We start from the raw sequence: 23295 nt of genomic DNA, 5'->3' as shown, positions 1-23295 counted from the left end.
CAGGCCTTCTGTGGGTGCACGGCCAGCTGCCTTTTTGCCCTCGATAACTTAGGTTTTAGGTCCAAAGAGGCTGCCTGCCATTTCCTTCACACTAATGGACAATAAAAGGTCCTCGAGCTAGGCAGGCCAGGGCCCTAAGGGCGAGCCTGGCAGGAAGCAAACCTTGGAAAGGAAAAGCACGCCTTACTCAACTCTGAGAGCGCAAGAGGAGGAGCCGCTGTAGGGCAGAGGGCAGACCACAACCCCCGGCAGGCTCCACGAACCGGGGCGGGAAATCGCGCCCTCCCATTGGATGGCGGCGAGTAGCGTGCCCTTACGTCCCGCCCCAGAAGGCAAGCCCCCGCCCCAACGCGGAGCATGGCGGGAGTGGAGTCGGCGGGGCCTGTGGCTGTACTCCATCTCCCGGCGGGCCGAGCGGGGAAGGCGGTGGCGCGGAGCCTTTGTGGAAACAGCGGCCCGGCGGGGAGGAAGTTCCGGTCTCCGCGGCGCTGTGTCGGCGGTGGCGGCTGAGGAGAAGGAGGAGCGGGCCTCAGAGGCTACGCTGCCTCGGTAAGGACCCGCTGCGGGAGAGAGGGCGTGCCGGGACCTGCGGGGAAAGAGCCAGTGGACGGGGCCTCTCCGGACGGCCTGGGCCTGCGCCGTTTGGAGGCTGCGGCTTCAGTGTCGCGGGGCGGCCGCGGCCTCGCTAGGAAAGAAGGGAGCCAGGCGGCGGTGTGGTGAGGGAGGTGCTGGCGAAGCAGGAACGCCTCGGAACGGTCGCGGGCCCGGGGCGGGGCCCGGCGGGGCTGTAGAATTACCGGTCCCGCGGCGGAGTGGCCAGCTGTGGGGCCGGGGCCGGCGCGTGATTGCGGCTGGATGCTGCTGGTCGGCCGAACTGCAGGCGGGTTCTTTTCTCCTTCCCTCTTTTCTGCTTCTGGTTCCGTTCTGAGGCATCGTTAGAGAGAGCGCCCTTCTTGTGCCTAGCGCGTCGCCTCGCCCTCACACTTGGGCAGACGCGAATGCACTGGGCCGCACCGGAGGGCGCGAGGGCTGGAGCCTGGCCGGCGAGGCGTCGAACCTGGAGGAGGGGGAGTAGTCTGGTGGGTTCTGCGCCCGTTAAGCGAATGTGGGAGGGGAGCGGTGTTTCCACGTATTCAGGCTTTAGATTCCTTTTGGCATTGCATGTATGTTTTTCTCCTAACTTTAGAATTAATGTTGTGCTTCTGTATTCAACTTGGGAACTGCGTGTTTTTTTTTTTTTTTTTTTTTTTTTTTTTTTTTTTAATAAAAAAAGAAAGACCTCTGTTTTGTGCGGCACGAAAATTGCGAGGGTAGTTGTGTGTTTTTTTTTTGCACATCCCAGATTGGTTTGTGAAGGTCAGAGTAGCTGGATCGAAGTGAAGGAGTTCAGTAGACTTTGATGCACCTGGTCACCTGGTTCATTTTCTGAACTCTGGATTGTGCCCTGCTAGTTTCCAACTTCCTGTTGAGTAATGCCACCAGTGTGAATGATTTAAATATATCGCCATCACCAAACTTAAGACTGTAGAGAGAGATATCAAGAAGTGGTGAGTGACCATAGGACTGGCAGTGGGGAAGGTAACTCGTGATAAGTTCACATTTTGGTGAAACGCAGAGTCGGATGTGAACCGGGTCCGGGTAAGTAGTACCTGACCGATAGGATAGGTACCAGGTCTCTGGACAGTTACTAGACATGAGTTTATTTTTGTTGCCTTTAGGATCCTCGGTTCTTGTAACTTTTCAGACAAAGGAGGAGGTTATAAATGTCAAGGGGAGGTTATAAATGTACTCTCTAGACTTGTTGCGGAAATTTGAATGAGATTATGCTCTTCTGACAGTATGTTTAAATTGATAACTAATGATCTGATTGTGAGTTGTATTGGGATTAAAACTATTGCAAAAAAAATTTTTATAACTACATTCCAAGTACATGGAATTAAATTTTCTGTTAGGCTTCCACAGAACATTCATCTCCTTTGCTTGGTTAACAGGCTTTGATTGGGTGTCCTCTTCGTAACTCTGTCATACTGTGGGACTCAGATCTGATAGAGGTTTAATTTCTGTCCCCCTCAATAATTTATTGACACTGGGCAAATTAACCTAACTTCTGTGTGCCTCAGTTTCCTTATCTGAATGGAAGTTAATAAATTAGCCACCTTACAAGTTTTGTGAAGTTTGTATAATGTATAATGCCCTAACAACAGTGCTTGGTGGGCTGAATGTATTCACTAAAAATAAGCCATCAGTGTTACTTTATTTATTAAAGATTTATTTATCTATTTAAAAGGCAGAGTTACAGAGAGCAAGATGGAGTAAACAGAGAGAGGTTCATCCATTCGCTGATTGAATCCCCAAATGGCTGCAACTGCCAGGGGCATTAGCAGAGAGCTGGATCAGAAGTGGAGCAGCTGGGACCCGAGCCTGGTGCTCATATGGGTTGCTGGTGTCATAGGTGGCTGCCTGCCCCACTGTGCCACAGTGCCAGCCACTATTACTTTGTTTTGAATAACAGCTTTGTTGAGATAAAACTCATATACCATGCAGTTTACCCACTTAAGGTATATAATCCACTGCTTTTTGGCATATTATAAAATTTTAGAAATTGTGTTAATTTAAAAACACATGTTGTAGGGCTGGCGCCGTGGCTCACTTGGCTAATCCTCTTCTTGCGGCACCGGCATCCCATATGGGCGCCAGGTTCTAGTCCTGGTTGATCTTCTAGTCCAGCTCTCTGCTTTGGTCCGGGAAGGCAGTGGAGGATGGCCCAAGTGCTTGGGCCCCTGCACCCGCATGGGAGACAAGGAGGAATCACCTGGCTCCTGGCTTTGGATCAGTGTAGCTGCAGCCATAGCGGCCATTTGTGGGGTGAACCAACAGAAGGAAGACCTTTCTCTCTTTCTCTCTCTCACTGTCTAACTCTATCTGTCAAATAAATAAATAAAAAAGAAAAGTGGCCCAAGGTTAAAATACTTAAAGAAATATATATAATTGTAACAATCTGCCTTTTAAATCATTCTGAAGTGTAGAATTCAGTGGCATTAGTTACATTCATAATGTAGGGCAAAACAGGTGTGTTCATTTCTAAATTGTCACCTTGAACTGAAACACAGTAACTGTTAATCAAGTAATTCCCCATTTCTTTCTTTCTTTAACATCTGGTAACTTCTGTTATACTTTGTTTCTCTATAAATTTGCCTGTTCCAGGTGCCATATATAAATGGAATTCTGTATTTTTCTTTTCTGTGTCTGGATCACTTCACTTAGCATAATTGTTTTGAAGTTCATCCACGTTGTAGCATGTATTAAAACTTGATTTCTGGCCGGCGCTGTGGCTCAATAGGCTAATCTTCTCCCTGCAGCGCCGGCACACTGGGTTCTAGTCCTGGTTGAGGCGCCAGTTCTGTCCCGGTTGCTCTTCTTCCAGTCCAGCTCTGCTGTGGCCCAGGAGTGCAGTGGAGGATGGCCCAAGTGCTTGGGCCCTGCACCTGCATGGGAGACCAGGAGAAGCACCTGGCTCCTGGCTTCGGATCAGCGTGGTGCGCTGGCCACAGCGTGCAGGCCACAGCGGCCACTGAGGGGTGACTCAATGGAAAATGAAGACCTTTCTCTCTGTCTCTCTCTCTCACTGTCCACTCTGCCTGTCAAAATAAAAAATAAAAAAAAGATAAAATAAAAAAAATTGATTTCTTTTTATGGCTGAGTAATATTTTGTGTGTATAGATCACATTTTGTTTTCCCTTCATCTGTATAGAGACTGATTGTTTCTGTCTTTTTGCTATTGTGAACAATGCTACTGTGAAAATTGTTGTACAATATATCTTTGAATCCCTGTTTTCAGTTCTTTTGGGTACGCACCCAGAGTGGAATTGCTACATGGTAATTCTGTGTTTAACTTTTTTAAAAAAATTATTTATTTTATTTGAAAGACAGAGTTAGAGGGAGATACAGGGAGAGATCTTCTATCTGCTGCTGTGTGAGGCCGAAGCCAGGATCTGGGAACTTCTTTCAGGTCTCCAATGTGGGTGTGGGAATCCCAAGCACTTGGGCCATCTTCTACTGCTTTCCCAGGCACCTTAGGAGGGAGCTGAATGGGAAGTGGAGTGACCAGATCTCCAACCAGTGCCCATATGGGATGCTGGTATTGCAGGCATTGACTTTACCTTCTTTACCACAAGCATTTTACATTCTTAACAGCAGTACACAAGGGTTTTTTTTTTTTTTTTTTTTTTTTTTTTTTTTTTTTTTTTTTGACAGGCAGAGTGGACAGTGAGAGAGAGAGACAGAGAGAAAGGTCTTCCTTTGCCGTTGGTTCACCCTCCAATGGCCGCCGCTGCAGCCGGCGCACCGCGCTGATCCTGGCAGGAGCCAGGAGCCAGGTGCTTTTCCTGGTCTCCCATGGGGTGCAGGGCCCAAGCACCTGGGCCATCCTCCACTGCACTCCCTGGCCATAGCAGAGAGCTGGCCTGGAAGAGGGGCAACCGGGACAGAATCCGGCGCCCCAACCGGGACTAGAACCCGGTGTGCCGGCGCCGCAAGGTGGAGGATTAGCCTATTGAGCCACGGCGCCGGCTCAAGGGTTTTGTTATAGGTTGAATTATGCTCTCTCCTACCTTTGATTCCCAGTATAAGTATGTTTGGAGATAGGATCATTAAGAAGATAAAGTTAAAAAGAGATCATAAAGATGGGGCCTTAATCCAATCAGACTAGTATCTTTATAAGAAGAGAAAGGCCGTGTTATGACACAGTGGGATCTGCAAGCCAAGGAGAGAGGCTTCACCAGAAACCAACCTTGCCAACACTGTGATCTTAGAATTTCCCTCTCTAGAACCATGAAAAAATCTCTTTTGTTTAAGTCATGCAGTCTGATATTTTGTTATGACAGTCCTGCCAGACTAATACAAATTGCAATTTTTCACATCCTCACCAACACCTAATTTCTGGTTTTCATTTTTTTTTTTTTTGTTTTTAAATTGAGAGGCAGAGAGACATACAGAAAAACAGACCTATAAAGTACCTCCCTCCTGGTTTACTACCCAAATGCCTGCAAGTTGGGAACTGAGAACTCTTTAACAGGCCCCTCATATGGGTGCCAGGTGCCCTGTTACTTGAGCCATCAGGGCTGCCTCACAGGGTCTGCATTAGCAGAAAGTTGTTGTCAGGAGCCAGAGCCAGGCATTGAACCTATTTGTGTGTGTGTGTGTGTTAATGATTTGTTTTATTTATTTGAAAGGCAGAGTTAAGGAGGGGTGAGTGTCTTCCATCCACTGGTTCACACTCCAAATGACTGCAGCAACCAGGGCTGAGCCAGGCTGAAGCCAGGAGCTTCTTCCAGGTCTCCCATGTGGGTGGAGAGACCTAAGTACTTGGGCTCTCTTCCGTTGTTTTTCCAGGTTCATTAGTAGGGATCTGGATTGGTAGTGTTGCAGCCAGGACTTGAACCAGCGCCCATATAGGATGCTGGCATCTCAGGTGGTGGTTTTACCTGCCGCGACACAGTCCCAGCGCCGTGTGTGTGTTTTAAGATTTATTTATTTGAAAGAGCAACAGATGGATGCACATAATTATCTTCCATCCCCTGGTTCATTTCCTAGATGGCCACAATAGCTGAGGCTGGGCCAAGGTGAAGCCAGGAGCCAGGCACTGCTCTGTCCAGGTCTCCTACATGCATGGCAGGAACCCAAGCTCTTAAGCCATCAGCTACTGCTTCCTAGGCATTTAAGTAAGGTGCTGGATCAGAAACAGAGTAGCTGGGACTTGAATCAGCACTCCAAAATTGGATGTGGACATCCCAAGTGATTTTTTTTTTTTAAGATAAATTGACTTTTTTCTTTATTTCATTTATTTGAGAGGAAGAGTTACAGTCAGAAAGAGGGAGAGACAGAGAGAAAGGTCTTCCAGATGGCTGCACCTACTGGAGCTGAGCTGATGTGAAGCCAGGAGACAGGAGCTTCTTCTGGGTCTCAGGGTCTCCCACGTGGGTGCAGGGGCCCAGGCACTTGGGCCATCTTCTGCTGCTTTCCTAGGCCATAGCAGAGAGATGGATTGGAAGAGGAGCAGCCAGGACTTGAACTGGCGCTTATATGGGATTCTGGTACTGCAGGTGGAGGCTTAGCCCAGTATGCCACAGCACTAGGCCCCTCAAATTACTTCTTCACTGTTGCACCAAATACCTAGCCCTCTCTGTAGTTTTGATTTGCATTTTCCTAATTATTAGTGATGTTGAGCATCTATTCTTTTTTAAAGATGTATTTATTTATTTGAAAAGCACAGTTACAGAGAGAGGAAGAGAGAGAGAGCTTCCATCTGCTGGTTCACTCCTCAACTGGCTACAATGATTGGAGATGGGCCAGGCAGCAACTTAACCTGCTGTGCCACAATGCCAGTCCCCAGTGTTGACCATCCTTTCATGTACTTACTGCCATTTTGGTGTTGTCCTTTAGATAAGCATCTATTCATGTCATTTGACCATTTTAAATTTTGGCCTGTTGTTGAGTTTTGGGAGTCCTTTATATGTTCTGGATATTAAGCAACTGTCAAATGTGATTTGCAAGTATATTCCCTAGTTATGTGGATTGTTTGTTTACTCTGTTGATAGTGTGCTTTAATGCACAACAGATTTTCATTTTGATGAACTCCAATTAATCAGGTTTTTAATTTTTTTAGCTATAATTTGCAAGAGATAATTACCAGTCTAATTAGATTTATGCTTTTTCTAAGAGTTGTGTAGCTTTTATTCTTACATTCAGGTCTTTGATCCATTTTGAGTTAATTTTGTCTGTGGTGTTAGGTAACTGTCCTACTTCATTCTTTTGCATGTGGATAGTCAGTTTTCCCTGCACCATTTGTTGAAAAGACTGTCTTTTCTTCAATGAATGGTCTTGGCATCCTTGTTGAAAATCAGTTCTGCCAATGGCCAGTGCTGCGGCTCACTAGGCTAATCCTTCGCCTGTGGAGCCGGTATTCCGGGTTTTAGTCCTGATTGGAGCGCTGGTTCTATTCCAGTTGCTCCTCTTCCAGTCGAGCTCTCTGCTGTGGCCGGGGAAGGCAGTGGAGGATGGCCCAAGTGCTTGGGCCCTGCACCTGCATGGGAGACCAGGAGGAAGCACCTGGCTTTTGGCTTCAGATTGGCGCTGTGCGCCGGCCGCAGCGGCCATTTTGGGGAATGAACCAATGGAAGGAAGACCTTTCTTTCACGGTCTAACTCTGCCTGTCAAAAAAAAAAAAAAAAAAAAAAAAAAGAAAAGGCATGCACACACATTGGGGCCGGCGCTGTGGCACAGTGGGTTTAACGCCCTGGCCTGAAGCACTGGCATCCCATATAGGCACTGGTTCTAGTCCCAGCTGCTCCACTTCCCATCCAGCTCTCAGCTATGACCTGGGAAAGCAGTAGAAGATGGCGCAAGTGCTTGGGCCCCTGCACCCACGTGGGAGACCTGGAAGAAGCTCCTGGCTCCTGTCTTCGGATCGTAGCAGCTCTGGCCTTTGCGGCCATCTGGGGAGTGAACCAGTGGATGGAAGACCTCTCTCTCTCTGCCTCTCCTCTCTGTAACTCTGACTTTCAAATAAATGAATCTTAAAAAAAAAAAGAAAAAAGAAAAAAAGAAAATCAGTTCTGCCAGATTTGTGAGGGTTTACATATGGTCTCTTTATTCTGTTTCACTGGTCTGTATGTCTATTCTTAGGCCAATACTGCACTGTGTTAGTTAAAATGGGAACCGGTATTGTGGGTAAAGCTGCTACCTGCAATGTCAGCATTCCATATGGGTTCGAGTCCTGGCTGCCCCGCTTCTGATCCAGCTCCTTGCTAATGCACCTGGGAAAACAGTGGAGGATAGCCAAAGTGCTTGAGCTCTTACACCTATGTGGGTACTTCTACCTGGCCGAGTCTCAGGCCATTACAGTCGTTTGGGGGAGTGGACCAGTGGATGGAAGATCTCTCTCTAACTCTGCCTCTCAACTAAATAAAATAAATCTTTCAAAAAACAAATAGTTACAATGGCAAGTTTTATTTTATTTATATGTAATATATATTTTAACCATAATTTAAAAATACATTTGAAAATGGGTTTTGTTGATTTTCCTTTTCTACCTCCCTTCATCTACTTTTCCTTCTCCTACTTTACAAAAGAATGGCTCTTCCTCCTTTGAAACCTGAGGAATAGTGCCCCAGAGAGGAAAACCCTTCAGGGCACCAAACGCTATATATCTGATCTCCTATAGGAGGATATTTGCATTGTTTCTGTTTAAAAAAATATTATAAACAAACTGTTGTGAATATTTTGTATAAGTGTTTATTTACTTGTTTTTGCTTTTTAAAAATTTACTTATTTGAAATAGTTTTACAGAGAGAGAGAGATATCTTCCATCCACTGTTTCACTCTGTAGATGGCTGCAGTGGCCAGGGTTGGGCCAGGCTGAATTTGGAAGTGGAGCAGCCAGAATTCAAACTGGCACCTATATGGGATTCTAGATCACAGGCGGCTTTCCCCGCTATACCACAATGCCAGCCCTTTGCCGATCAATTTTTTTTTTTTTTTTTTTGACAGGCAGAGTGGACAGTGAGAGAGAGAGACAGAGAGAAAGGTCTTCCTTTTGCCGTTGGTTCACCCTCCAATGGCCGCCGCGGCCGGCGCGCTGCGGCCAGCGCACCGCGCTGATCCGATGGCAGGAGCCAGGAGCCAGGTGCTTTTCCTGGTCTCCCATGGGGTGCAGGGCCCAAGCACCTGGGCCATCCTCCACTGCACTCCCTGGCCACAGCAGAGGGCTGGCCTGGAAGAGGGGCAACCGGGACAGAATCCGGCGCCCCGACCGGGACTAGAACCCGGTGTGCCGGCGCCGCTAGGCGGAGGATTAGCCTAGTGAGCCGCGGCGCCGGCCTGCCGATCAATTTTTAACAATGTTTTTTGAAGTGCAGCTTTATGTCATATATATGTGTGTGTGTGTGTGTATGTATATTTAAGATTTATTTATTTGAAAGAGTTACCCAGAGAGAGAGAGAGAGAGAGAGATCCTCCATCTGCTGGTTCACTCCGCCACCGGCTGCAACGGCTGGAGCTGTGCTGTTCCAAAGCCAGGAGCTTCCTCCAGGTCTTCCCATGTGGGTGCAGGGGCCCAAGGACCTCGGCCATCTTCCACTGCTTTCCCAGGCCATAGCAGAGAGCTGGATCAGAAGTGGAGCAGCTGGGTCCCAAACCAGCACCCACATGGGATGCCGGCACTGTAGGTGGTGGCTTCATCCACAGAGCCATACCATTTTATGTTAGCCAGGAACTCAATCCAAGTCTCCTGCATGGATGGCAGGAACCCAGTTACTTGAACTTTGACTGCTGCTCCCTAGAGTGTGCATTAGAAGGAAGCCTAAGGGGCCGGCATTCCCACATGGGCACTGATTTGAGGTTCAAGTCCTGGCTGTTCCACTTCAGATCCAGCTCCCTGCTAATGCTCCTGGGAAGACAATAGAGAATGGCCCAACTGCTTGGACCCCTTCATCCATATGGGAGAAGCTCTGGGCTCCTGGCTTGGGTCTGGCTCAGCTCCAGGTGTTGCAGCCACTTGGGAAGTGTACCAGCAGATGGAAGATTTCTCTCTGTGTCTCTTTGCTCTTTGTAACTGCCTTTCAAATAAAGTAAGTAAATTAAAAAAAAAAAACTTTTATTTATTTATTTATTTTTATTATTTTTTTTGACAGGCAGAGTGGACAGTGAGAGAAAGAGAGACAGAAAGGTCTTCCTTTGCTGTTGGTTCACCCTCCAATGGCCCCCGCGGCCGGCACACTGCGCTGCTGATGGCAGGAGCCAGGTACTTCTCCTGGTCTCCCATGGGGTGCAGGGCCCAAGCACTTGGGCCATCCTCCACTGCGCTCCCTGGCCACAGCAGAGAGCTGGCCTGGAAGAGGGGCAACCAGGACAGAATCCAGCGCCCTGACTGGGACTAGAACCCGGGGTGCCGGCGCCGCAAGGCGGAGGATTAGCCTAGTGAGCCACTACGCCGGCCTATTTTTTTTTTTTTTTTTTTTTAAGAAATGGAAGCTGAAATCAGGAACCAGACATTGGCATCAAACCTAGACACACTGATGTGAGATATAGACATCTTTTTTTTTTTCTTTTACATGATTACTTATTTGAAAGGCAGAGTTAGATATTGATCTTTTTTTTTTTTTTTTAAAGATTTATTTTATTTATTTGAAAGGCAGAGTTACAGAGAGTACACACAAAGATCTTCCTCCTGCTGGTTCACTCCCCAAATGGCCACAACTGCTGGAGCTGAGCTGATCCAAAGCCAGGAACCAAGAGAGCTTCTTCTGGGTCTCCCACATGGGTGCAGGGGCACAAGCACTTAGACCATCTTCCACTACTTGCTTTCCCAGGCCATAGCAGAGGAGAGCTACTTCGGAAGAGGAACAGCCAGGACTAGAACCAGTGTCCATATGGGATGCCTGTGCTGCAGGCTGGGACTTTAACCCGCTCTGCCACAGTGCCGGGCAGACATAATGATCTTCTATCTGCTGGTTCACTCCTTTAATGGCTGCAATGGCTAAGGCTGGGCCAGACCGCTGTAACTCCATTCAGATCTCCCCTGTGGGTGTCAGGGACCAAGCACTTGGGCCATTGTCTGCTGCTTTACCAGGTGCACTTGCAGGGAACTGGATTGGAAGCTGAGCAGTTGGAACTTGCACCACTGCTGCAATATGGGATGCTGGCATTGCAAATGGCATCTTAACCCACTGTGCCACAACACTAACCCCTGAAAGGACCCTTTTGAAGTCCTGTACTTGGAATGAATATGCTTAAAAGTTTAATTGAGTATATTTTGGGGGGCAAGGATGCATCCAGTAGTCACTGAATCTAGGTGTAATAGTAAACATTAAAGTTGCTGCTGTTTCAAAGCTCCTGGTTGGATCTTGGGGATGGGAGGGAAGCCAAAGCAACCCCTACCTCTGTATTGAGTATCCTATGATGCCTATGACATGTACTTTGGGAAAGATTAGTGTTTAAAGCAGGACCTAGTCAGTTCTGACCACAGTGCTTGGGCCCCTGCACCCATATGGGAGACCTGGAGGAAGCTCTTGGGTCCTGGCTTTGGATTGGCCCAGCTCCAACTGTTGCAGCCCTTTTGGGGAGTGAACCAGTTGATGAAAAATCTCTCTCTCTGTCTCTCCCTCTTTCTTTACTCTGTGTTTCAAATACTAAATAAATAAATCATAACAGCATTATTCACAATAGTTAAAACATGGAAGCACTGCAGATGTCTATTGAAAAATGAATGGTTTAGCAAAATGTGGTATATACATACAGTGGATTATTGTTTGGCTATAAAAAGAAAGTTTGACATGCTGTAATGTGGATAAACCTTGATGCCATTGTGCTGAGTGAAATAGTCACAAAAAGACAAATACCGTGGGATTTCACTTACACAAGGCACTTAGTAGTCAACATCATAGTACAGAAAGTTGAATGGTGGTTGAAGGAGCGGTTAGAGGAAGAATGGGTAATTATTTAATGGGTACAGAATTTCTATTTTATAAGATGAAGAGAGTTATGGACATGGATGGTAGTGATGGCTGCATGTTACGAATGCATTTACTATCACTTAACTACTTAAAAATTGTTAAGATGGTCAGTTTAATATTATATATATTTTACCACAGCAAAAAAAAAAATGAGGAAAAGAAGAAAGAATGAAAGGCAGAGGTGGCTCAAAAATGAGCAGCTAACATCATAGTGCCAACCATAAGTGTTGTTTACCTTCAATAAGGAATTTTTTTCCCTAATCTGCTCAGTATCCAGGAAACCAAAGCCTTTAGGTTTTGGGAGAATGTAGTTGCCAAGTTCAGCTTTTTTTTTTTTTTTTTTTTTTGACAGGCAGAGTGGACAAAGAGAGAGAGACAGAGAGAAAGGTCTTCCTTTTGCCATTGGTTCACCCTCCAATGGCCGCCGCGGCCGGCGCACCGCGCTGATCAGATGGCAGGAGCCAGGTACTTCTCCTGGTCTCCCATGGGGTGCAGGGCCCAAGCACTTGGGCCATCCTCCACTGCACTCCCTGGCCACCAGAGAGCTGGCCTGGAAGAGGGGCAACCGGGACAGAATCTGGCGCCCCAACTGGGACTAGAACCCGGTGTGCCGGCGCTGCAGGTGGAGGATTAGCCTAGTGAGCCGCGGCGCTGGCTGCTAAGTTCAACTTTGTTTTTTCTTTTTTAAGTTGTATTATTTGAGAGGCAGAGAGAGAGCATGTGTGTGCCCTAGCTCCTCCCAGATGTCCACAACAGCTTAATGTTGTTCATTCCCAAATGTCCACAACAGCTTAATGCTGGGCTATGACCAAAGCCAGGAACTCAATCCAAGTCTCCCATGTCAAATGGTAGGAACTGAATTGCTTGAGCTGTCAACTGCTGCCTCCCAAGGATTTGTATTAACAGGAAGCTGGCATCAGGAGCCATAGCTGGATGTCAAAATCAGGTACTTTTATATGGAATGCAGGCATCTTTACCATGAGGCCAAAAACCTGCCACTAAGGTGAAACTTAAAGGAGTTGATGGAAATGCATCCCTATGAGGGGTGTTCAGAAAGGTTTTTTTTTAGATTTTTTTTTTTTTGAAAGGCAAAGTTAAAAAAAAAAGAAAGGCAGAGTTACAGAGAGAGGGAGACAGACTGAGAGAAAGAGAGATTCTCCATTCTTTGGTTCACTACCCAAATGGCTACAACACCTGGGGCTGGGGCAGGCTGTAGCCAGGAGCCGGGAACTCCATCTGTGTGTCTCACATGGGTGACAGGGACCCAAGTGCTTGGGCAATCCTTGGCTGCTTTCCCAGGTGCTGGGAAAAAAAGCAGGTGGCTGGATTGGAAATGCATCAGTTGGATGTGATGCCAGTGAGCAAGCTATGGCTTAACCCACTGTGCCACAGCATTGGCTCTGGTCTGAGTTTTTTTTTAAACTTTTTTTAGATATATTTATTTGAAAGGCAAGAAGCAGAGGTAGAGACAGAAGGAGAGAGAGATTAGAGATCTTCCTTCTACTGATCACTTGCCAAAGGCCCCAATGGCTGGGCCTGGGCCAGGGTGAAGCCAGGAGCCAGGAGCTTCTTCTGGGTCTCCCACTTGGGTGCAGGGGCCCAAGGACTTGGGCCATCTTATTACTGCTTTTCCAGGTCCTTAGCAGGGAGCTGGATCTGAAGTGGAAGAGCCGGGACTTGAACTGGCACCCTTAAGGGATGCTGGCACTGCAGGAGGCAGCTTAGCCTTTCATGTCGCAGCACTGGCCCCTATCTGATTTTGTAGAACTCTTTCTCCGTTCAATTATTTTCCATTTTACCTTCATATATTTTGAGATTCTGTTATTAGATATGTAATTATTACATAGTCTTTCTGTATTGAACCTTTTAATTAATGTTTGTCCTTTTTTTTTTTTTAAGATTTTTTTTTTTTATTTGAAAGAGTTACAGAGCGAGGTAGAGACAGAGAGAGAGGTCTTCCATCTGCTGGTTCACTCCCCAGGTGGCTGCAATGGCTGGAGCTGTGCTGATCCAAAGCCAGGAGCCAGGAGCTTCTTTCGGGTCTCCCACACGGGTTAAACCGCCACCTGCAGTTCCGTCATCTCATACTGGCGCTGGTTTGAGACCCGGCTGCTCCACTTCTGATCCAGCTCTCTGATATGGCCTCAGAAAGCCGTAGAAGATGGCCCAAGTCCTTGGGCCCCTGCACCCGTGTGGGAGACCCAGAAGAAGCTCCTGGCTCCTGGCTTTGGATCGGCACAGCTCTGACCATTGCAACCAATTGGGGAGTGAACCAGTGGATGGAAGACCTCTCTCTCTCCTTCTCTCTGTGTGTCACTCTGACTTTCAAATACATAAATAAATCTTTAAAAAAATTATTTATGTATTTGAAAGGTTGAGTGACAGAGAGAAAGAGGTCTTCCATCTTCTGGTTCACTTCTCAAATTATGCCACTGCTGGACCAGACTGAAGCCAGGAGCCAGGAACTCCATTCCAGTCTCCCATATGGGTGGCAGGGACTCAAGTAATTGAACCATTATCTGCTGCTTTCCCAGGCCCATCAGCAGGAAGCTGTATTGGAAGTAGAGACCAGGACTTGAGTTGGAACTCCAATATAGAATGCAGACATCCTAAGCACTTTAATCTGCTGCACCATAATACCTGCCCATTGCCCTCTTTCTGAAGGACATTTTTGCTGGATACATAGACACACACACACACACACATACACATACTTTCTGGGGTGAGTATTCTTTCCCCATTTTTCATTTCTCTTTCCATTATATTCTGGTCACCAAGGTTTCTAGTGAGAAATTGGCTAACAATCTTACAAGAATCTCATTTGTGATGGGTTGTTTCTCTTGCTTTGTTCAAGATTCTTTCTTTATCTTGTCATGGTTGTAGCTTGGTGTGAGTTTATCCAACTTGTAGTTTATGAACTTTTTGTATTTGTAAATTCATACCTTTCATCAATTTTTGGGAGTAATTTTTTTTAAGGATTTATTTATTTATTTGAAAGTCAGTTACACAGAGAGAGGAGAGGCAGAGAGAGAGACAGAGAGAGGTCCTCCATCTGATGGTTCACTCCTCAATTGGCCACGATGGCTGGAGCTGCGCCAATCCAAAGGTAGGAGCCAGGAGTTTCCTCCGGGTCTCCCACACGAATTCAGGGGCCCAAGGACTTGGGCCATCTTCTGCTATCCCAGGCCAAAGCAGAGAGCTGGATTGGAAGTGGAGCAGTGGGGTCTCAAACCGGCGCACATACGGAATGCTGGTGCTTCAGGCCAGGGTGTTAACCCGCTGCACCACAGCGCCGGCCCCTTTTTGAGAGTATTTTTTTGCCATTTTTTCTTCAAATACTTTTTCTGGCTGTTTCTCCTCTCTTCTTCTGGAATTTCCGTGATGAATATGCTAACCGGCTTCCTCACCCCTGGTTTCTTTTTTTTTTTTTTTTTTTTTTTTTTTTGACAGGCAGAGTGGACAGAGACAGAGAGAAAGGTCTTCCTTTGCTGTTGGTTCACCCTCCAATGGCCGCTGTGGCTGGCATACCGCGCTGATCCGAAGGCAGGAGCCAGGTGCTTATCCTGGTCTCCCCTGCGGGTGTAGGGCCCAAGCACTTGGGCCATCCTCCACTGTACTCCCTGGCCACAGCAGAGAGCTGGCCTGGAAGAGAGGCAACTGGGACAGAATCTGGCACCCCGACTGGGACTAGAACCCGGTGTGCCGGTGCCGCAGGCGGAGGATTAGCCTATTGAGCCGTGGTGCCGGCCTCTTTTTTTTTTTTTTATATAAGATTTATGTTATTTATTTGAAATACAGTTACAGAGAGAGATAGAGACAGAGGTTTTCCATCCGCTGGTTTACTCCCCAGATGGCCACAACAGCTGGAGCTGCGCCTCTCCGAAGCCAGGAGCCAGGAGCTTCCTTCGGGTCTCCCATGGGGGTGCAGGGGCCCAGGGAATTGGGCCATAGTCTATTCCTTTTCCAGGCCACAGCAGAGAGCTGGATCGGAAGAGGAGCAGCCAGGACTAGAACCTGCACCCATATGAAATGCTGATGCCTCAGGCCAGAGCTTTAACCCACTGCGCCACAATGCTGACCCTATCACCTGGTTTCTTAGTTTTCTTTTTCATTCTGGTTTTCAAACTTCTTTATTAATTTATTTAGAAGATTTATTTATCAGAGCTGGCGTTGTGGCTTAGCAAGTAAACCTGTTGCCTGGAATACCGGCATCTCATATGGGTGCTGGTTCAAGTCCCAGTTGCTTTTCTTTCAATCCAGCTTCCTGCTAATGTGCCTTGGAAAGCAGCAGAAGATGGTCCGAGTGTTTGGGCTCCTGCACTCATGTGGGAGACCCAGAAGCTCTTACATCCTGGCTTCAGACCTGCCCAACTCTGGCTGTAGCGGCCATTGGGGAGTGAACCAGCAGATAAAAGATATCTCTCCCCCCTTCCAACTCGGCCTTTAAATAAATAAATAGACTTACTTATTTTGAAAGAGTTAGAGAGAGGAAGAGACAGAGATCTTAAATCCACTCATTCATTCCCCACATGACTTCAGCAGTCAGGACTGGGCCAGGTCGACGTCAGGAGCTTCATCCAGGTTTTCCACATGGGTGGCAGGTGCCCAAACACTTGGGCTATCTTCTGCTGCTTTTCCCAGGCCATTAGTAGGGAACTGGATGGAAAGTGGAGCAGCTGGGACACGAGCTTTTGCCCAAATATGGGATGCTGGTGTCACAGATGGTGGCTTTACCTGCTATGCCATGATGCTGGCTCCCATAATTTACTTTTTAAATTGTTTTCTTCGCCCTTTCTCTCTCTCTCTCTTTTTTTTTTTGGGGGGGGGTGGGGTGGGGGGATGGGGCAGAGAGACCAAATGCCCACAATAGCTAAAGCTAGGCCAGGCTGAAGCCAGGAGTCTGGAACCAGTTTCCCACATGGGTGGCAGGAATCCAAGTACTTGAGCCATCATCTGTTGTCTCCCCTAGTGTGCATTTGCAGCAAGCTGAATTGGAAACTGAATAGCTGGGACTAGAACCAGGTACTCAAATATAGGATGCAGCTATCCAAGCAGTAACATCTCTGCTGCAGCAAATGTCCCAAGCCTCATAATTTAAATTCTCCTTTCTTTAAGCTTGAGATTGGAGTGCAGTCATTTCAAGATTAAAATTATAGCCATGCTGAAGTGAAAGTGGGGCAAAGATGAGTAAAAACACAAAACATTTTCACTGTTTTGAAGATGGCTTTTTTAATTTCTTTTAAAGTTTTGTTGTATTTATATGAAAGGTGGAATGACAGAGAGAGAGGGAGATAAGGAAAAAGAGATCTGTCCATTGGTCCATTCCTCAAATGACCCCAATGGCTGAGGCTTGGCTAGGGCAAAACCAGGAACCCAGAACCCTGTCTGGGTCTTGCATATGGGTGGCAGGGGCCCAGGTACTTGGGCCATCTTCTACTACTTTCCCAGGTGCGTTAACAGGGAGCTGGATTGGGAGTGGAGCACTGTGATATGGGATGCTAGTTGGTGTTGCACGGGGCAGCCTAACCCACTATACCATAATTCTGATCTCTCAGGGGCTTTGTGTGTGTGTGTGTGTGTGTGTGTGTGAGAGAGAGAGAGAGAGAGAGAGAGAGATTTTATTTATTTGAAAGGCACACACACTCACTCAACACACTTGACTCACTGAGGGAGAGCTAGATTTTCCATCTAATGGTTCATGCCCCGAATAGCCACAATAGCCAGGAATCAGGAACTCTACCCATGTCTCCCACATGGGTAACAGGGGCCCAAATATTTGGGCCATCTTTTGCTTTTCTCAAGTCCATTAGCAAGGAGCTGGATTTGAAGCTGAGTAGCCTGGGCTTGATGGCACTCCAATATGGGATGCTGGCATTTTAAGTGGCGACCTAACATGCTGTGTCATGGCGCTGGCCCAAGTGATGACATTGATTGGACTTTTGCTTGGTTGCCATAAACCTTTGGTTGTTTTCTAACAAAGTTGTTTTACATAATTACTTGTTTTTTTTGTTTTTGTTTTTGTTTTTTTTGTTTTTTTTTTTTTTTTGACAGGCAGAGTGGACAGTGAGAGAGAGAGACAGAGAGAAAGGTCTTCCTTTTGTCGTTGGTTCACCCTCCAATGGCTGCCGCGGCCGGCGCACCGCGCTGATCCGATGGCAGGAGCCAGGAGCCAGGTGCTTTTCCTGGTCTCCCATGGGGTGCAGGGCCCAAGCACCTGGGCCATCCTCCACTGCACTTTCTGGCCACAGCAGAGAGCTGGCCTGGAAGAGGGGCAACCGGGACAGAATCCGGCGCCCCGACCGGGACTAGAACCTGGTGTGCCGGCGCCGCTAGGTGGAGGATTAGCCTAGTGAGCCGCGGCGCCGGCCCCATAATTACTTGTTTTTTGATGTTTCTGTGACCTTGGAATTTCCAAGTCTGCCAGTTTGCTGACTTTTAGATTGATTTTTCACTTTCTGATTAGTGTCCTTGGATGCACAAAAGTTTTCAGTTTTGAAATCACTTTATTTTTCCTTTGTTCCTTGTCATTCTGATGTCATATTTAAGAGACTGCCAAATCCAGGGTCAGGAAATTTTTTTCAGCAGTTGTACAAAGATCCTAGAGATAAAGTCTCAGCTTGACTTAGATTATGGTTTTGTTTCGTTGTTTTGTTTTTGACAGGCAGAGTGGACAGTGAGAGAGAGACAGAGAGAAAGGTCTTCCTTTTGCCGTTGGTTCACCCTCCAATGGCCGCCGCGGCCGGCGCGCTGATCCGAAGCCAGGAGCCAGGTGCTTCTCCTGGTCTCCCGTGGGGTGCAGGGCCCAAGCACTTGGGCCATCCTCCACTGCACTCCTGGGCCACAGCAGAGAGCTGGCCTGGAAGAGGGGCAACCGGGACAGAATCCGGCGCCCCGACCGGGACTAGAACCCTGTGTGCTGGCACCGCAAGGTGGAGGATTAGCCTATTGAGGCGCGACACCGGCCTTGACTTAGATTATGTATCCATCTTTGAAACAGTCACTATAGTAAGGGTAATAGATTATTCTGATTGGCCAGATTAGATAGTGTAGGATCAGCCACATGGACTAAGATTGGCATTCATGCTAATATGCTCTTTCAAAAAATGAAGGGTATGAGACCAGTTTTTGACCTAGTGGTTAAGATACCCATGTCCCACATTGAAATACCTGGGTTTGATACCCAATTCTGGCTCCTGACTCCAGTTTCCTGCTAATGCAGACTCTGGGTGACAGTGATAATGGCCCAAGTGATTAAGTATCTGCCACTCAGGTGAGCGACCTAGATTAAGTTTCCAGCTTAGACCCAGCCGGAGGCTATTACGGACATTTGATTTCTGTTTCTTTTTGTCTCTCTGTGTCTCAAGTAAGTTTTCATGTTTTTATTTTTTTTTTATTTTTGACAGGCAGAGTGGACAGTGAGAGAGAGAGAGAGAAAGGTCTTCCTTTACCGTTGGTTCACCCTCCAATGGCCGCTGCTCCGATTCAAAGCCAGGAGCCAGGTGCTTACTCCTGGTCTCCCCTTTCGGGTGCAGGGCCCAAGGACTTGGGCCATCCTCCACTGCACTCCCTGGCCACAGCAGAGAGCTGGCCTGGAAGAGGGACAACTGGGACAGAATCCGGTGCCCCGACCGGGACTAGAACCCGGGATGCCGGCGCCGCAGGCAGAGGATTAGCCTATTGAGCCGCGGTGCCGGCCTCAAGTAAGTTTTAAAAGGCATGAATAGAAGCTGGAACAATTATAGATTTAAATAATTTATAAATGTGAGAGGTTGTTAGTACTTTGGAAAGTTTGTTGCCTCAGTGTACATTTTTAATTTTAAGAGTATTTTTCTTGGCTGGCGCCGCGGCTCACTAGGCTAATCCTCTGCCTGCGGCGCTGGCACACCAGGTTCTAGTCCTGGTTGGGGCGCCAGATTCTGTCCTGGTTGCCCCTCTTCCAGGCCAGCTCTCTGCTGTGGCCAGAAAGTGCAGTGGAGGATGGCCCAAGTCCTTGGGCCCTGCACCCCATGGGAGACCAGGAGAAGTACCTGGCTCCTGCCATTGGATCAGCGGGGTGTGTTGGCCGCAGCATGGCGGCCGCGGTGGCCATTGGAGGGTGAACCAACGGCAAAAGGAAGACCTTTCTCTCTGTCTCTCTCTCACTGTCCACTCTGCCTGTCAAAAAAAAAAAAAAAAAAAAAGTATTTTTCTTGGTATAAATTATATCTAAATGTTTAAAAGTGATCTCCAAAAATACACTGCTGACATATCCATGATAAATCAAGCAGGGAGAAACTAGTTGAGCATTAATTTTGTCTTCTAAAATCTTTTTTTTTCTTGTTTGTTTTGTACAGGTACTGCTATAACTGGAGTTGGATAGAAAAAGGATCAACTTACTAGCATCCTTTTGACATAGAAAGAAATGTGGGGGGATTCTCGATCTGCTAACAGAACAGGACCTTTTCGGTAAGTCCTGAAATTTGAATATTGAAATTGTCAGTATTTCAGTCATAAATACAAAATATGACATTTTGGCTTTTCATAAAGGGAGAGATTTTCTTTGTGGAGAAATAACGCTGATTTTTTAAAAAGTTTAAAATGTTTCTAGTCATTTCTGATGTGGTTGAGAGACCACCAGCTTGACAACTGTTTTGTCTTACAGCATTTTTTCTTTATAAATTAACCTTTAGGTAACATTTTCTTAAAAAGATTTATCCTTGTATTTGAAAGTTAGAATCATAGCAAGAGAAGGAGAGACACAGAGGTGAGAGATCTCCCATCTGCAGGCCCTCCCCTCAAATGGACTCAACTGCTGGAGTTTACCCTGTCTGGAGCCAAGAGCTTTTTCTGGGTCTCCTGTGTGGGTGCAGGGACCCAAGGGTTTGGCCCATCCTCTGCTGTTTTTCCAGGCATAATAGCAGGGAGCTTGATTAGAAGTGGAGGAGTCAGGTCTTGAACCTGCGCCCATATGGGATGACAGCATTGCAGGGGGTGGTCCTACTTGCCACACCACGATACTGGTCCCTAAGTAACATTTTTTTTTTTTTAAAGATTTATTTTTTTTATTTGAAAGACAGAGTTACAGAGAGAGGTAGAGACAGAGAGAGAAGTCTTCCATCTGCTGGTTCACTCCCCAGATGGCTGCAACAGCTGGAGTTATGCCAATCCAAAGCCAGGAGCCAGGAGCTTCTTCTGGGTCTCCCACATGGGTGCAGGGGCCCAAGGACTTGGGCCATCTTCTGCTGCCATCCCAGGTTATAGCAGAGAACTGGATCGGAAGATGAGCAGCTGGAACTAGAACCAGTGCCCATATGGGATGCCGGTGCTTCAGGCCAGGGTGTTAACGCGCTGCATTACAGCGCCAACCCCTCTAAGTAACATTTTAAAAAAAGATTTATTTATTTGAAAGTCAGAGTGATAGAGGGAGAGGGAGAAACAGAGAGAGATCATGTCTCTAATTGATTCATTCCCAGATGGTCCCAACAGCCAGGTCTGGACCAGACTGAAGCCAGGAACAAGGAACTCCATCCTGGTCTATCACACAGATGGCAGGAAACCAAGTACTTAGGCCATCCTTTGCTGCTTTCCCAGGCACACCAGCAGGAAGCTGGATTGGAAGTGGAAGAACTGAGACTCAAATTGGCACTCCAGTGTGGGATTCTGGCAGCTTAAACCCACTGTGCCACGAAACCAGTCCCCTTAAATAACATTTTTTAAATATTAAAAATATCCTCAAATGTTTTATTTATGTTTTAGAAAAGTAATTCATACTTGGATATTAGGAAAACTAGCAAAATGTACATAAAGGTGTATAGAGCTATGCCTTGCCCATGGCTTGTTGATGCTGTATTCTAAGCTCCATTTCAGTTTTTTTAAAAGAGATCTATTTATCAATTTGAAAGGCAGAGTTTTTTAGAGAGAGGGAAGGAGACAAAGTGAAAGAAAAAGAAGAAAAGAAGAAGAAGGGGAGAGAGACACACACACACATTTGGGTCATCTTCTGATGCTTTCCCAGGCACATCAGCAGGGAGTTAGACCAGAAGGAGCAGCAGGGACTTTAACCAGTGCCCATATGGGGTGCCGGTGGCCACAATGCCAGCCCTTCCATTTCAGTATTAATGGTTACAGGATACAAAGAAGAGTGGAGCAGTGGTAGCCTTCAGTTATAAATGAATTGTTTTTTAGATTTGTAGGGAATTTATTTTTTATAGCTAGTATAGAATACACTGATGATAATATTTTTAAAAAATTTTTCATTATAGTTAGGATTAATGAAATGCTATACAGATGTGATTTTTGTGGTTTTATTTAATATATGGCAGAGAAATTTGACCTTTAGATTTATGTATTTAAGAGTATGCTCCAGTTGAAACTTTAGTTGCTAGTAAATTTTCATTTGAACTGTCATTCTGCAAGATTTTATTCAGTGGATGTTCTCATTCATTGTTCTGAAGGTTGGGATTCCAGTAAAGAATTTAGGTAGATAACTGAGTTTAGATGATTCATATAATATTTTGTAAAGCTTGTGTTTCGTAAGTGGTAAATGATAGGACTCTTTATTTTCTGCATAGTGGTCTTTAATTAAAGTGATGATGCTTTACAATATAAATGCTTTCAGAATAAAAAGCTCTGGGTTAGTGGTTAGCAAACTCTAGCCTGCAGGCTGTTTTTATAAAAGTTTTATTGGGACACAGAGCCATGCTCATTATATGATTGCTTTCATGCTACAATGGCAGAGTTGAATAGTTGGGACAGAGGCTGAGGAACCCATAAAGCCCCAAATATTTACTATTTGTTTCTTTTGGGAACAGTTTGCCAACCCCAAGAGTAGATCAACAGGCTTATATTTTAACATTTAAAAATATTTAGATTGCAACCTATCTTTTGTTACTTCTGTTTATGGATAATTATTTGGTGAGTAAGATTGCTTCTTGTAGAATTAATTTAAGATAATTTAGCTAACTATTCAGAAATGTTAGGTAGAAATAGGTTTATTGTATAGCTTTTATATATTATTGGAACATTTTTTCTTTGACTCATTTAAATTTAGTTAAAATTGTGGGTTTTTTTTTTTTTTTTTTTTTGACAGAGTGGACAGTGAGAGAGAGACAGAGAGAAAGGTCTTCCTTTGCCATTGGTTCACCCTCCAATGGCCGCCGCGGCCGGCGCGCTGCAGCCGGCGCACCGTGCTGATCCGATGGCAGGAACCAGGTGCTTCTCCTGGTCTCCCATGGGGTGCAGGGCCCAAGTACTTGGCCTGGAAGAGGGGCAACCGGGACAGAATCCGGCGCCCCAACCAGGACTAGAACCCGGTGTGCCGGCACCGCAAGGCGGAGGATTAGCCTAGTGAGCCGCGGCGCCGGCTTTTTTTTTAATTTTTAAAGATTCATTTATTTATTTGAAAGTCAGAGTTACACAGAGAGAGGGAGGTCTTCCATCTGATGGTTCACTTCCCAATTGGCTGCAACGACTGGAACTGTGCCTATCCAAAGCCAGGAGCCAGGAGCTACTTCCAGGTCTCCCACTCGGGTGCAGGGGCCCAAGGAGTTGGGCCATAGTCTACTCCTTTCCCAAGCCATAGCAGAGAGCTGAATTGGAGAGGAGCTGCCGGGACTAGAATCGGTGCCCATATGGGATTCCAGCGCTTCAGGCCAGGCATTAACCCACTGCGCTATAGTGCTGGCCCCTATTTTCCTACCCTGTTTTTTTTTTTTTTTTTTTTTTTTTTTTTTAACAGGCAGAGTTAGACAGTGAGAGAGACAGACATAGAGAGAAAGGTCTTCCTTTTTCCCTTGGTTCACCCCCC

General features: G+C 46.5%; 1 protein-coding gene across 24 annotated transcripts in view; it reads left to right on the top strand.

Annotated features, from left to right (window-relative positions):
- The first annotated feature begins 475 nt into the window (after nucleotides 1–475).
- The window catches only part of RBM6 (RNA binding motif protein 6), a 116168-nt gene continuing 93348 nt past the window's right edge, over nucleotides 476–23295 (top strand). For all 24 annotated transcript variants that reach the window (XM_089306234.1, XM_089306230.1, XM_089306228.1 and 21 more), the window contains exons 1-2: nucleotides 476–549; nucleotides 19844–19955. Coding sequence is in view for 4 of the 24 variants with exons in the window: in XM_002713207.6 (XP_002713253.3) it covers nucleotides 19912–19955 (44 nt within the window). In the remaining 20 variants the exon portion in view is untranslated. The remainder of the gene's footprint in view (nucleotides 550–19843; nucleotides 19956–23295) is intronic.

Source organism: Oryctolagus cuniculus, chromosome 10, assembly GCF_051225735.1.
Source record: "Oryctolagus cuniculus isolate XC-2025 breed Fujian yellow rabbit chromosome 10, ASM5122573v1, whole genome shotgun sequence".
NCBI lineage: Eukaryota > Metazoa > Chordata > Mammalia > Lagomorpha > Leporidae > Oryctolagus > Oryctolagus cuniculus.
The sequence above is the reverse complement of the archived record's forward strand: the minus strand, read 5'-3'. Positions and strand labels throughout refer to the sequence as shown.